Genomic DNA, 14599 nt, shown 5'->3' with positions numbered 1-14599 from the left:
GACAGTGTTTTGTCTATGTATCCACACATGTAAATAAGTCTTCATTCAATACAATTATAGCATGGATAATAAACGATTATCTTGATACAGGAATTATAATAATAACTATATTTATTATTGCCTCTAGGGCATAATTCCAACAGTGTGTTCACCCATATTCAGTTAACTTGTTTAAATATTCAGTTAACAACTGCTCAAATCTTCAGTTAACAAGTGTCGAAAAAATTCGGTTGACAATTGTCGAAAAAATTCAGTCTACCACCCTGAAGTTGATCGCCTGCCGCGCACAGAACATTTAGACAATGGCAAGGAACCCAACAGCCACCACCGACCCAGCGACGAGGTCGAACACGAGTTATCTCCGCTCCTCCTGGTCCACATGAGCGGCAGGCGGGGCTCCATCATCGACGCCGCAAGTTAACAAGTGTTGAAAAATCTATACCTAATAATAAAGCGACTATTGCTTCCGTCGGAAAACCCACCACGGCATTTTTATAAAAAAGCCCGTGTAATTTTTGTTACTCAACCCGCGCTCCATCATTTATCTGCAACGTAAAAAGAAAAAACGATTCGCTGCAAAAATTATACCCGTACGCATCGCCTCCTCCCGTCGACCCTGGGCCACCCTGGCCTGTGCCCAGGCCGCCGCCAAACCACTCGCCGTCGGGCCGACCTCAACCGCCACCGCTGCCGATCTCAACCCACCCGCCTACGCGGCTGTACCTCTCCCCGCTCAATGCCCCCGTTGCGGCGCTCGAGCGCATCGTGTCGACCCTGGTCCACCCTGGTCTGTGCCCAGGCCGCTGCCACACCACTCGCCGCCGCGGCCGACCTCAACCACCACTACTGTTGATCTCAACCCACCCGCCTCCGCGGTCGTACCTCTGCCCGCTTGCTGCCCCGTTTCGGCGCTCGAGCACAGCTTCTGGATCAAATCAACCCGAGAGCTACAACGACTTGGGATGATGCGTCTGCTCGATGCAGAACGGCGGTGGCGCGCGGATAAGGCGCGGCGGAGCGAAGTACTTGCAGGTGGAGGCGGGCCTCCATGCCTCACACGGGAAACTCCGAGGTTATGGCGCGGCAACGGCGACTCCTTATGGCCAGATAGAGGCGCCTAACCCTTGCTCCCCTCATCGTATCCCCTCCTCCGACAGGAACTCATCATCTGGTGAGATCCCCTCCCCGTGCCTCCAACCGTGTGCCAAGCACCGGTAAGAAATTTTGTTTTGTGGGAATTTGTTTGCTGATGAATGAATGTATTGAATGTAAGATTGCATTGTTGTAGAAAGAGAGAATGGAACACCACCTTCAGTTTGTCATCTGATCCCACGTTCTCTACCCCATGAGTGAAATAAGATAACAATCCATTGATCAATTCACGTAGCCTCTTTGTTTTGCTTTGCTTGTCCCGCTCAATTTCTCATCATGGTGGAATTAACAATGGACGGGTTGATTTCTCAACAAAATAGGGTAGGACTGACTACATTAGTTAGTTAGCTTATTATTTTAATAAATCAAAATGATTATAAAAAGATTAAAAGCGTGTGGTATTTTTTTCTCCCGTTGCAACGCGCGGCCCTTTTGCTAGTATTAATTAACTAGTGTTGAAAAAATTTAGTTAACAAGTGTCAAAAAATTCAGTTAACTAGTGTCAAAAAGATTCAGTTAACTAGTCTCCATATCTTCAGTTAACAACTGTCCAAAAATTTAGATAAGTGAAATTGTGAAATCATGTAGATGTACGCACTGCATATGACTCTGCAGGGAGATATCATTGCAACGTTGTCTAATGTTAATTGTCATTGAACCATATACAGGTCCGTATACATATACATGGCTGCCTACAAGAGACAAGGGGCTGCATGTGGAGAAACTGGAAGCCTTGCTCACCGTATACAGGGGCTGTCTCGCCGGGAGCTCGCTGGCGGGGCTCCATCATAGATGCGGCCAGTCAACGACGTCCTCCAGATTACCGCCGTCGCCGTCTTCACACGATGGAGAGAAGAAAAATAAGACGAGAGATCGAGGCGAGACAAACAGGTCATAACCGTAAAAGGAAACGCCATCCTGTACAGCCAAGCCGGGCTTATTTGTAAAAGCTCATGCCACTCTGGTCGTACGCTGGCTTGCTTAGTCGGCACCTGATTCGTATGAAACTGAAAAAAACCCACCGTACATGCACAATTGAGCCAAGTTAATTCACCACTTTGATGTATCCCACAACTTGTAGCATCGAAGTAAACATTCATGCCAACTTGTGACACTAGCAGTGTAATTGACTCATTATAGCCAGCTGGTTTGACAGGAATAGTTGAGTACTGGTAACACTGCCGACGACCTTCTAGTTTTATTGCAGTGTGTGTAGTCAAGCAAGAGCTCGTGCAGGTTGACTAGAACTGATGAGCCCCATCCCCGGCGCCCGGTGGAGCAAGCTGCTGGCAGCCTAGGTTCAGCTGAAGCGACGCCTGCGCCTGAGCATGAGCCTGTGCCTGCGCGTGCGCATGCACCGCCGCCTCGAAGAGGTTGGCAGGGAAGAAGCACTTCATGTCCAGCGCGGTGAAAGGGTTCAGCTCCGGGGCCGCCGAGGGCCTGGCGATAGTGACCTTCTGCAACTGCTGCTCCCCCTCCGCAATCTGGTCACCAGCATGTATAACGTGGACAGTGGTTATAGCTTAATTTGGAACCATCGATGTTGATTTAATTAATTTGATAGCTTCTGTACCTTGGTTCTGAGATCAATGTTGTCACTCTGAAGCTCTATCTCCTACAATGGGCATGAGAATATATGTATTAATTGCAAGACGGCCGACAAATAAAGCCAAGATTGGTTAATTGTTACTCTAGCGATAAATGAATTCTGTAGGACAACCCATACAGTTGGATATATTACGTACCCTTTTGACCATGTAGTTGATCTCACAAGATAGGAGCTCATTCTGTGACATGAACGCACAAAGAAGGATCGACGTTAAGTAAATGGTTTAGGGATCTAGGATTATGAATATGATATAAAAAAACTCAAGAACTACTCATATTTATCTACCTTGTGCAAACACTACAATTTATTAGTGGACGTTACATATACTTGTACTATCTAAAGGTACGGTGATGGATTCCAAAATTGATGAAAGAGTGCAAAATCGGTGGGAAGTTGATCAAAATTTCGAATTTACCTTCCTGGCCCTGATCTTTGCAATGCCTTTCTCGAGGCGGCTTTCGAGCTGCTTCAGCTCCTTGAGTGATAGGTTCCCAACAGAATCACCAACCAAGTGCCTTTAGAAGATAAGAATTGGTAAGAGATGGAAAAAATTGTGTACATGCATATGCATCTGCAGTTCGATCAAAAAATTGCGTACATGCATGCATCTGCAGTCTGATCTTACTTGTTAGTGTTTTGCAGCATCTGGATCTGGTGGCGCATCTTTGCAGTTTCTTGCTGGTAGTATTGCTTCACAAAGAATACAGTATGTCAACAAAAAACAAAGACAGCTGTATATCACATTCGAATTAAGTTAGAAAAATCAAGCTCCAGCCCATGATTTGGATGTTTTATCAGTACTGTTTTCTTTTCAATATAGTTGTGTTGATCCTAGACAATGTACCCGTAACTGCAAATATACTTAAGCGGGTATAGATGCATGCTTACCTATAAAGGAGTAGTATAGTATAGTATATATCCACAGACGGACAGACATGCACGTATGCACACAAACATTCAGAAACAGAATAATTTGTAGAAATTGTAGACATGACTGCTATCTGATCCCCAATAGCAATAGGTACATGCATGCATGGATTTCCTTTGGGCCCTGTTTGGATACTCTAGCTTAGCTAGTTGTTAGAGTTAGTTTCTAGCTCATGACTAACTCTAAACTAACTCTAGCCAAATAGATGTTTGGATGAAAGGGTTAGATTGACAATAGATGCACTTTATGAAAAGAGAAAAGTGATTTTTTAATGGGTCACATGAGAACTAGCTCCAATTAGCATCTCTTGGGTGGTGGGAGAGAGAGAGAAAAATATTTTTTAATAAACCCCATGAGAACTAGCTCCAATTAGCACCTCTTGGGTGGGATAGTTTTTTTGGGTGGGTTAGATGCAACTAGCTACAATCTAACCCTTATGTTTGGATACTTTAGGGCTAGTTGAATCCAAACTAGCTCAAACTAACTCTAACTCATGGATCCAAACAGGGCCTTGGTTGTTTTGTCCTAGAGATTTAAATCATGACCATCTTTGATCCATGAATTGGTATGTGTCAATTCATGTCATGTATACTGACAAGCTGACAAATTTAATGCAAGCAGCCCATGATCAGTCTAGAGTCTAGAGTCTAGACCCTCAGCTGGTCATCAAGAAAAACAATTTGATCATATGTATATGGATATGGTTCTAATGATTTACCTGAGCATTGACTTCTATGAGAGGTGCCCCAGAGGTTGAGCCACAAGCATGTGCCTTCTTGTACCTCTCAATTGTAGCCTTGACACTGCAGTTGACATAAACAAGGGACGAGAGACATGCAAGACTCATTAGTGACCTGGTTTGATGCATGTGTGCAACAGACGTGGTAGTGTTGGCAAGACATGAAACACAAAGCCCTAAATTTTTTTCTGCCGGTTACTTAAAAACATAAAGTTCGGCAAAAGAGTATGTACATATATGAGCTCAAACGTGTACACAAGAACGCAATGAAATGCAGAGACGCATACGTGTAACAGCATTGATGCAGCCTTTGCAAGGAGGACTCGATCGACAAGGAGCAACTGGCAAAGCAAGGTAGCTAGGGGAAGACTCTCAGTTTCTTAGTTGGTGCAAGCTGGTTGTTGATGTCCATGCATGTCATCCGTGAGATGATCGATGAGACTATGCATGAGCTGAGATAAAGATAACACAATGACTAGCTGCATGCATGCAAGTATGGCTGGGAGGATGGCCAGGGAAGCGAGGAAGAGGAAACTCTAGGCAGGCAGCAGCTAGCTTTAGGACAAGGCACGACGACCATACGTTTATATGCAAGGTCCCTTCAGTACTGCAAGACAATATTGGGTTGCCTGTTGCCCGGCTGGACTGATATGATGTGCATGCGGAGAATGAAATATTTATGTAATGAGAAAAAATGACATATGCCGACGTACTTGTGTGTCTTTTGTATCAAGTGTGTGTCGGTGAGAGTGCCAATGCATTTTAATTATTATCTGGTAGTGTGTATATATGACAAACCGAAACTGGCAAATTTCATATATCTTCAATTAATTAGCACTTTTTTTGACAGGGTCTTTAGAACATGTCATTCAGTTCTTTGAAGCTTCCTACTTCCTTCTTTGTAGAGAATACGAAATAAAATATATATCATCTGTGTCACTTGGTTAATATAAGGATAAATAGAATTGAGACATAAAGAGCTACTAGCATGCATGAATTTTGGGGACAAAATAGTTTTTATAGGTCAGCATATAGAAATGCAGTGAGATCAATTCATGGTTGCATTTAGTGTACATAAAAATAAAAATATAAGAACCCGCTTTTCATCTTCAGTCTAATGGCATGACATAAATTAAAAAAAAAAACAGGTGACTTGATGAATATAAGAGTTATCGCTATCCAAGAAAATGTCTGCACGGCCGGCACCAACAGAATGGCACAAAGATTCTCTTGGTTTTGATTTTTTTAACGTAAAAAGAGTATGCTAAAAATTATGGTATACACAACTCTCTAAATATAAGAGTTTCAAAAAGCATCTTATATGTTGATACAGACGGGTACCAAATAAGTTGTCTTATATATTAGCTTAATATTCTTATACTTCCATATGATAGATACCACGATAAAACATATGAGACATACATGAAGTACTATCAATGTGATTTTCTTCCTAAGACCATGAAAGAGATTGCATGCCTTTTGTATTAAGAAGGAGAAAGGCTTTGTTCAATTACAAACTAGGCAGAACACAAACAAACGTCTAGCACCGGCACAAAGAGAGGAAGGAACTACTCACCCAAAGCACCGGCACAAAGAAAGGAAGGAACTACTCTCCCAAACCCTCACGTTCTCTTGCCAACATCCAAAGTCCAAGTTCCGCGCACAAACTATCGATGACTTAGATTGTACAGGAAGCCTTGTCCTCACATGGTTGTTCCACTCAAGCCAAATGTAGCAAAGCAGGTCGCCTAGATGATGGTGTTAAGCTACTTCAACAACACCCTTTTTAGCATACCACACATGGTGTCCATGAAAGAACTAAATTTAGAAAATATAATTAACAACGCTTTTTTAAAGCAATCTAACATGGGTTGTTAAAAATAAAAGGCTTCTTGGTCAGGCAAAATGAATGTTGAGTAACTCGCAAAAAAAATGAATGTTCAGTATATTACTAGCATAAATGAATTTTGGGTATTATATACTGGCCTATTGACCTCATATATATGTTATCTAACTCTATATAATACTACTGTATTAAAAAAACCTCTATATTGGCCTATTCACGAGAACGGATGTTTGGAGCTTCGCCCTCATGGAGGCCGAAATTTTTGATAAATTCAAAATTCAAACTTTTCGGTTTAGAAAAGTCTGAAAAAAATATGCAAGTAAATAAAGATGTTATGTGTATGCGTGTAAAATTTTAGGATGAAATAGCTTAAAATACGATCTGTACAAAAAAGACAAATTCATGACCTCGAACGATGAATAGTATTATGTGTTCGAAAGCCTCAGATTTATCTTTTTTGTACAACCCTCATTTCAATGTATTTTTTTCTAAAAATTTACGCACATATGTGTTACGCCCTCACTTATCTCTGTATTTTTTCTGAATTTTTTGAAATGTAAAAATAAGAATTTTCATGAAATTTGAGTTTCAAATTTAAAGGCCTCTATGGAGGCCGAGCTCCAAACACAATTTCCGCCTATTCACCTCATATATATTGGGTAATAATTAAATAACAATACCCATTCTCTAAAATAATAATTACAAAACGTGAAGGTTCTGAAAACGACAGAGAGGCCAGCAGCCGGGGGGTTTTAGTTCCGGAAATAAAATAATTTCGAACCCTCTGAAATATGCGAAATTTCGGATTTTAAGATTTCAAATTTCACTTAATTTTAATGAATTCCGGCATAATTTAATTTTGTTTTGAAATCAGTTTTAAAATGCGTCAAACTTTTGGTGTTAGAAATAGTTTGAACCCCACATAAATATGCCAAATTTCAAAAAATTCACTGAAAATTCTTTGAATTTTTTAACCCAGTAGCCTCCTATTAACACTTTTTAATGAAAGGAAAGAATCCCTCAGAAATAAAGACGAAAAAAAGCAGCAGCTGGTGTCGTACGCCTTGCACAAAGTAATCAGCGGCAAGAGCTAGTAATTTAGTTGAGCTCATCATGAAATGACATATATATACCTACAAATCAGCGAACACATCAAATTCATCACCAAGCTTCGCTACATCATATATAGGCATATGTGGGAAAAAGCTGGAGCCGTAGTACACACATACCTGTTGTTGGAGTACTCATAGAGGCGGCCGCGGCTGGAAAAGACGATGAGCGCCACCTCGGCGTCGCACAGGACGGAGAGCTCGTAGGCCTTCTTCAAGAGCCCGTTCCGGCGCTTGCAGAAGGTCACCTGGCGGCTAGTGGTATTCTCAATCCTCTTGATCTCAATCCTTCCCCTCCCCATCTCGGCCGCTTCTTGGTGTTAGCCCTGAAATCAGACAAACACGGCAGATCCATCGATCGGTCAAGGATGATACAACAAAAGTTACCACGAATGCAAATATATGTAATAATGTAAGGTGTGATGGATCTAACCGAAAGGAAAAAAAAAAAAGGAAGGCATAGGAAAGGGATGAACAAGGAACAAGAAAAGGGATCGATCCGCGGGCCTAGCTTGCAAAGAAAACTGGAAGAAGGAGAAAAACAATTCCATGATTTGATTGATGGACGACCAAATTTGAAGATGGCTAAACATGGTGAATCGATCCCATGATTTGACGGATGCAAGTCATCCTTTTGGTCTGTGAAGAAGTCACGGCAACATAAGATCTAGCAAAGGTAATAAAAGCTTTCTTCTTCTCCATCTGTCTCACAAATAACCCAAAGCGACAAGTAGAGATCCCTTTAGAACCAGTTCCCAGCTGCTGGGCTGGGATGGGATGGAATTAACAGCTCCAAGAAAAAGCATTATATCACTGAAGTTTCATCCCTGAAAGGGAAAAAGAAGAAAGCAGATCTTTTTTTTTAGTTGAGAAGAAACTAAATCTGTTAGCAAGATCGTTTTTGTATCCCAAAACAAAGCAAGCAAAAGTTGGTACGATCTCTCTTAACAAAAGTACTGTAGCTGCTTAGAAGAAACATCCGCGCTCGTCTAGTAGCATGTTACCGTGCAAGATGAAAGATCTGTCTAGAACTCCAGATAGCTAGCTAAGAATAGACTGAACTCTGTACAAGTAAACCAACCAAGACTTCCAGAACGAATCAACAAGATAGCCAAGCACACGCACCGGCGGCCGTGAAAGAATCCAAAGTCTAGATGGCTAGAAACAGAGGGGAAATCATCCATTCCAAGAGAAAAAAAAGCATCAAAGGATAAATCTCCGTCCATGGTTTTTCTTGCAACAACGTACTAACAGAAGAAGAAAAAGGAAGAGATGAGATGGATCGATTTCCTAAAAGAGACACAACAAATATACAAAGCAAGAAGATCCATGTAAACTGCAGGCATATACATGCATGAACATAACCCATGGCAGATCATAACGAAAGACAAGCATGGATACAAGGAGGGGGTAACCTAGCTAGGCAGAAGAGCAGACGATGGACAAGGTATGGAGCTCTCTGATGCAGCTAGCTGTCCTTCCTCCCTTTGGTTTATAGGACCCAAGCCAGAGGCAGAAAAATGAGGGGCTCCAGCTGGTTTTTCCTCTAGGAGGTAAAGTAAGAGACGAGTTGATATGGGCCAAGCGAAGGCAGGGTTTTAAAGGACGGCAGGCGCTTACATACAGATAAGTGAACCGAGAGATGAGACCTCACTTGCACTCTTGCACAGAAATGCATTTCTCTCTTGCTTACCACATGTCACATGTGTCACGTGGTCTCTCTTGCTGAGGCGTTTGTTAGCTTGCTTACCCGTTTATTCTTTATTGATGCTCCTTTAGATAGCTCTTCTTACTAATATGGAATACTTTACTTGATTATCGACGTGTCCCCTCACTTTTCACTGTATGTACGTGTTGTCGAGCTATTTCCTCTAATATTGGCCAAATTAGTTATGTGCAAGTAATTAATTAAGAGGACACGAACTAACTATTGTCAGTTCATTCCATGTACATATATGCATATATGGACAGTTCGTTCCATGTACATATATATGCTGAGTTCAACTCAAAATAACTTGCCGTCTTTGCTCAACACTTGTGTGCTCAGTATTTTTTTTAGAAAGAAGGATTACCTCCGACCTCCTCTGCATCAGTACGACGCATGCAGCCATTTTATTAAAGAAAACAATCAAATAGTCAGCGGTTCCTAACAAGCTCTAAAGGAGCAACAAAATAATTCAAAATAAAACCAAAGGATGCCACAACCGGCTAATATACGCCTAAATGCCCATCAATCCTATTATTGGACCGCCATTCAAACCGATTGTAGATATTCCGAGCTACCATTTTCCATCGGATAGACCGAGTAACCGAAGGCTCCCTGGTTTCCGTAGGAGTGAATAACGACCATGTACGGATCAACGCCGATGCCATGTAAAGTTCCTGCAAAAAAAAATATGTGTCTGTTTGTAAAGTACGGACCAACGCCGACCATGTACGGATCAACCACCAGGACGTCTCCAACGCATTTCTTCACGGCCATCTCGCCGAGCAAGTCTACTGCCGGCAACCCATTGGGTTTGTCGACGCCACTCATCCGGATCATGTGTGCGTGCTTTCTAGATCTCTGTACGGGTTGAATCAGGCACCCTGAGCGTGGTACCAGCGCACCGCTGCCTTTCTCTAGCAGTTAGGCCTTCGAGCTACTCACTCCGACACCTCCCTCTTCATGTTCTCTCACGGCAACGCGTTGGCATACCTACTCCTCTACGTCGATGACATCATCTTCACGTCATCCTCGGCCGAGCTTCTGGGGCAGCTCACCGCTCGCCTAAGCACCAAGTTTGGTTTGAAGGATCTGGGTCGGGTCCACTACTTCCTTGGCACTCATGTTATTCGGCGTTGTGATGGGTTTTTTCTTCATCACGAGAAGTATGCACATGAACTTCTCGAGCGCACCGGCATGCTTAACTGCAAGCCTGTCACCACTCCCTGTGATACGAGGGCAGAGCTCTCCGCTCTTGATGGATCTCCCACACCGGATGGTTCTCTTTATCGCTGTGTTGTCGGTGCACTTCGGTACTTGACTCTCACCAGACCGGACTTACAGTATGCAGTACAACATGTGTGTCTTCACATGCATTCTCCTCGCAACAGGAACTAGAACTTGGTGAAGCGGATCCTTCGTTACATTCGCGACACCATGGACCTAGGGCTCACCTTGACAACATCATCATCCACCGACATGGTTGCATATTTCAACGCTGATTGGACAAGCTGCCCTGACACTCGTCGCTCTACATCCAGCTAGTGCATTCACCTCGGGCCTTCCCTTATCTCTTGGTCATCGAAACGACAACCGACGATGTCCCACTCTATTGTCGAGGCAGAGTATAGAGTAGTGGCCAACGCCGTTGCCGAATGCTCCTGGTTACGGCAGCTTCTTCAGGAGAGCTTCATCATGACGCATCATAGGCTACACTTGTGTACTGTGACAACATCCCCGTCGTCTACCTCTCCGCCAACCCGTTCATCTTCGCCGCACGAAGCACATCGAGCTGGACATCCACTTCGTGCGTGAGAAGGTGGCTCTTGGACGCATTTGCGTCTTACATGTGCCGACTGCGCAATAGTTTGCCGACCTTATGACCAAGGGGTTACCGACGTCTACTTTCGAGGAGTTCAGGTCCAGTCTATACGTCACTAGTGACGCTTAGGCAGCTAGGATTATGTTTCTTATTTCCTAGTTTATCTCCCAATCCTTTCCGTATATAACAGATACGTTGAGATATTTTTGCCCATGTACTCTATATATGTTAAGCCATACGATCAATGCAAATATTCACAATCTACAATCATATCATCCAAGTGTAGCAACTGTACATGTTAGTCACATGCATGTACTCCGCGATCACTCGAGTCAATGCAATCGATACCAAATTCCAAAATCGGCCGGCCCTTGTTCTTATCTCCCTCTCCCTTTCTGATGCTAAGCATTAAGTGCAGCTAACTGCATGCTCTTGTTTTGGACCGAGCTTTAATCTGACCCGGGCAATTTGCAGTTACTGCTTTTCTGCAGCATATTGTGTATAGTCATCTCACATCATAAGACTGATATTGAGAGGGATGGAGGTCAGAGAGGAGAGGGCAGGGCAGTGGGCGGTCAGGGGTCAATGTCGCAATGCCCAGTTTAGGTGAGCAGCACCTGATCCTCACCCCACGAGGCAGGTCGCCGGATTCGTGCTAAGCTAAAAATCTTTTCTCACGCCAATATATTATATTCTTTCTACTTGATGGTTCATCGATGCACTGCGCGGCATCACACTACATACGTCCATGCATGTGAGGCTGGAGCAAGTGCAAAAGCAACGGTTATATGCTGCACAGCTGCAAAATGAGTTAATTGTGCGAAAGCACAACATTGAGGGGTAGGTTTACACAAAACAAGCCTTCACAAAATTTTTGCAAAAAAGAAAAAGAAACTGTGTATGGTAAACATTTTGCATATACCACTAATCCGTGGAGTAATGTTTTAAACATTTTTATGACAAGTGGGTCCCGCTTTTTGCCGATGTGGCATATCGGCTAGCTCGCTTCGAACGGCATTAACCTGCGCGAGTGGAGACGTCTGGTTTAAACATGGACCTGAACCGAACTCTTTCCTCGCTGTGTGGTCTCTGATAGAGGTGAAGGTGTCCTGATGTTTCGATGAGATCGAGGTAGCTATCGTTTTTGGTGGAAGTCGACTTTGATGATCCGACTATAAACGTGCGAGGACGTCACGTCTTAGTATTCAACTCCGATAGAATATTGATCATGACGGAGCACGATTAACTTGACCGTGAGTTTCTATTGCATGTACAGAAACAAAGAACAAGTAAGAAAGTGAGATCGCAATCTGAATATTGCGAATTTAAGAGGAAACCTTTACTAATCAAGTGCGTCCTGTGACGTGTTGGTCTGATGGTTAAACAGAAGCGAAGGGTGCCAGTTACAACTATGACAAACTTTAATCGAAACAAAACCCCAATTCTAAATGGTGCCTTAAGAGCTCTATTTGTAGGAAAAGAGTAGATATTTCGTCCACTCTTGACAAAGTGGGACTAAAACACCTTTTGAGTTGTTTCCCATACAATACGGGCTCTAAAAACAACCTAATAAGAGGTATTTGGAAATTACATGAACCTAGCCTAGAAATAAGGCGGTGCAACACCTAAGTAAAGCTAATGACGAAATTTATGCGAGACATCCTGTATATTTCGTCCATCTTCCTGTATGTCACATCCCTAGTTTGGTAATGCACTAGGATAGCTCACCTTGATTGCATCATGTTTAAATTCAAATGAAACTTGAAATCGGGATGATCAAACCCTAGCACCAAAATAATTCAACTAGGTTAAACTTTAAATATTTTTCAATGAACACAAAATTCCCTTCAAAAATGTCCATGATTTATGGAAAAGGGTGAAAACCTCATGAGGACATCAATACCATTTTTACACGCACATGCCATGCTGCTATACATACTAGACGAATTATTAGAGCCCGCGCACGTGAATTGAATTACCATGTACTTTTATTTTTTTGTAATAATTCTAATGTTCAAGATAATATGATGCCACCTAAATTGGATATATTTGCGTTGATTTCTAATGAAGGGCCTATCATTGAAAAGAGGGATGAATATTGGAGCGGGATCAAGCATGGTGATGAAGGCATGCGCTAAGGGAACCAGAACGGGGTTTCTGGTGGAGATTTCAGCACTTTGAAGCTTCATTATTAACATACCAGGACATGAATGGAATATACAAGATGCTCTTTCATAAAATTTGTCCATAGTTTATTATATGTGCTGCTCATTTTATTTTTGGTCCAGGCCTATGTAATTTTGAAATACAATTTCCTAGGTTGGTAATAGAGTCTGTATTGTAGGGGAAATGACTCGGGATGTGATTTAGTCCCACCTTGTCAAGGTTGGATGAAATCCCCTCCGTTTCCTCTATAAATACAGCCCTTAAGGCACCATTTAGACTTGGGGTTTGTTTAGATAAAAAGTTCGCCATAGCTATAACTTTGCGTCCTTCGTTTGTGTTCCACGACTAGACCAAGACGTCAGAGAACCCCACTTTCATTAATTAAGATTTCCTCTTATATACGCAATATCCAGATTGCAATTTTAGTTTCTTACTTAAGCTTGTTCTTTGTTTGCGTGCAGAAAATAGACCCTCGTGGTCAGGTTGATCGTGCTTCGGCATGGTCAATAACATCTCGGAGTTGGTTTAGCTGTTGCTAAAGCGCGACGTCCTCGCACGTTCTTAGTCACATCGTCAAAGTCTACTCCACCAAAAACAATAGTCACATCTCATCGAAAGATGGGACCCCTTTGCCTCTATCAATTGGTATTAGATTTCCGGGTTTCTGATGAGATTTTTCCAGTTTTCCATAGTGTACACACTATATTTTGGGCATAACATCGTCTGTGTTAGGGGTGGCCATCAGGCACATTGTCTAGAAGAAACTGTTTGGTATAGGGTTGTCCATCACACACACTTTTTATGTGAAAACGTAGCCATTTTTTCCATTTAAATTCGTATTAATAATATTTCAGGAAATTCAGAAAATCCTTTAAACTTTGAAAAATTATATAAAATAAATCATAAGTTGATGAAAACAATTTACCTATGGAAGTTGATAAAAATATATAACGAATCTGAATATGACATCCACATATCTATCACACCCCTCTAACATAACGAACCTGGACATTTGGTATCAGGATCATCTAATCGAATAATACCTAGATGAAAGCACATGTGCTCCCTTGGTGATTTTGATAATTCCTGACAACATACATTGCCTCTTTGACTAACACTTTTACCTAGATATTTCAGGTTTAGTCCATGTAGAGCTATGGCTTAATGTTTATGTGGAGATGCCCTTGGATGCAAGAAAGGAATAATATTGGCTCAAGCTTCAAGCTAGAGGACTCTTCATTTTATATGTGTGAGAAATCACTTTTGAGTCCATAGGAAAGCCAATACTATTAAAAGGGGTGAGGTAGTAAGATGAACTGATTGCTCAAATGCTCAAAGTTAGCCACCAAAACACTCTGCCATTTTTCGCACATATTCACTCTGTCAAGTTCAATATACAAATTCGGTGTCACCAACATTGCCATATCGAACCCACCGAGTTTGAACCTCGGACATAACCCTAGCCATTCCCACCAAATCGGTGCTACCGAGTTCAGAGTGACCAACATTCTGTTGCCCAGATA

General features: G+C 42.3%; 1 protein-coding gene across 1 annotated transcript; it reads right to left on the bottom strand.

The window, feature by feature from the left end:
* Positions 1 to 2154: 2154 nt before the first annotated feature.
* Positions 2155 to 9006, bottom strand: LOC123426234 (MADS-box transcription factor 13-like). Its single transcript, XM_045110037.1, has 8 exons — positions 8799 to 9006; positions 7504 to 7709; positions 4408 to 4492; positions 3387 to 3451; positions 3177 to 3276; positions 2898 to 2939; positions 2726 to 2767; positions 2155 to 2636 (listed from the first exon to the last, which is right to left on the bottom strand). The coding sequence occupies exons 2-8, from the start codon at positions 7683 to 7685 to the stop codon at positions 2394 to 2396; spliced, it is 759 nt and encodes a 252-aa protein (XP_044965972.1). The 5' UTR covers positions 7686 to 7709; positions 8799 to 9006; the 3' UTR covers positions 2155 to 2393.
* Positions 9007 to 14599: the final 5593 nt, after the last annotated feature.

Source organism: Hordeum vulgare, chromosome 1H (assembly GCF_904849725.1).
Source record: "Hordeum vulgare subsp. vulgare chromosome 1H, MorexV3_pseudomolecules_assembly, whole genome shotgun sequence".
NCBI classification, from domain to species: Eukaryota; Viridiplantae; Streptophyta; class Magnoliopsida; order Poales; family Poaceae; genus Hordeum; species Hordeum vulgare.
Note: the sequence above shows the minus strand (reverse complement) of the source record. Positions and strands in the feature narration are given on the sequence as shown.

Coding starts and splice junctions, on each gene's coding strand:
- LOC123426234 (XM_045110037.1), bottom strand. CDS start 7,685: ATGGGGAGGGGAAGGATTGAGATCAAGAGGATTGAGAATACCACTAGC. Junction 4,493..7,503: donor TATGAGTACTCCAACAACAG/GTATGTGTGTAC, acceptor TGTCAACTGCAG/TGTCAAGGCTACAATTGAGA. Junction 2,637..2,725: donor ACATTGATCTCAGAACCAAG/GTACAGAAGCTA, acceptor GCTGGTGACCAG/ATTGCGGAGGGGGAGCAGCA.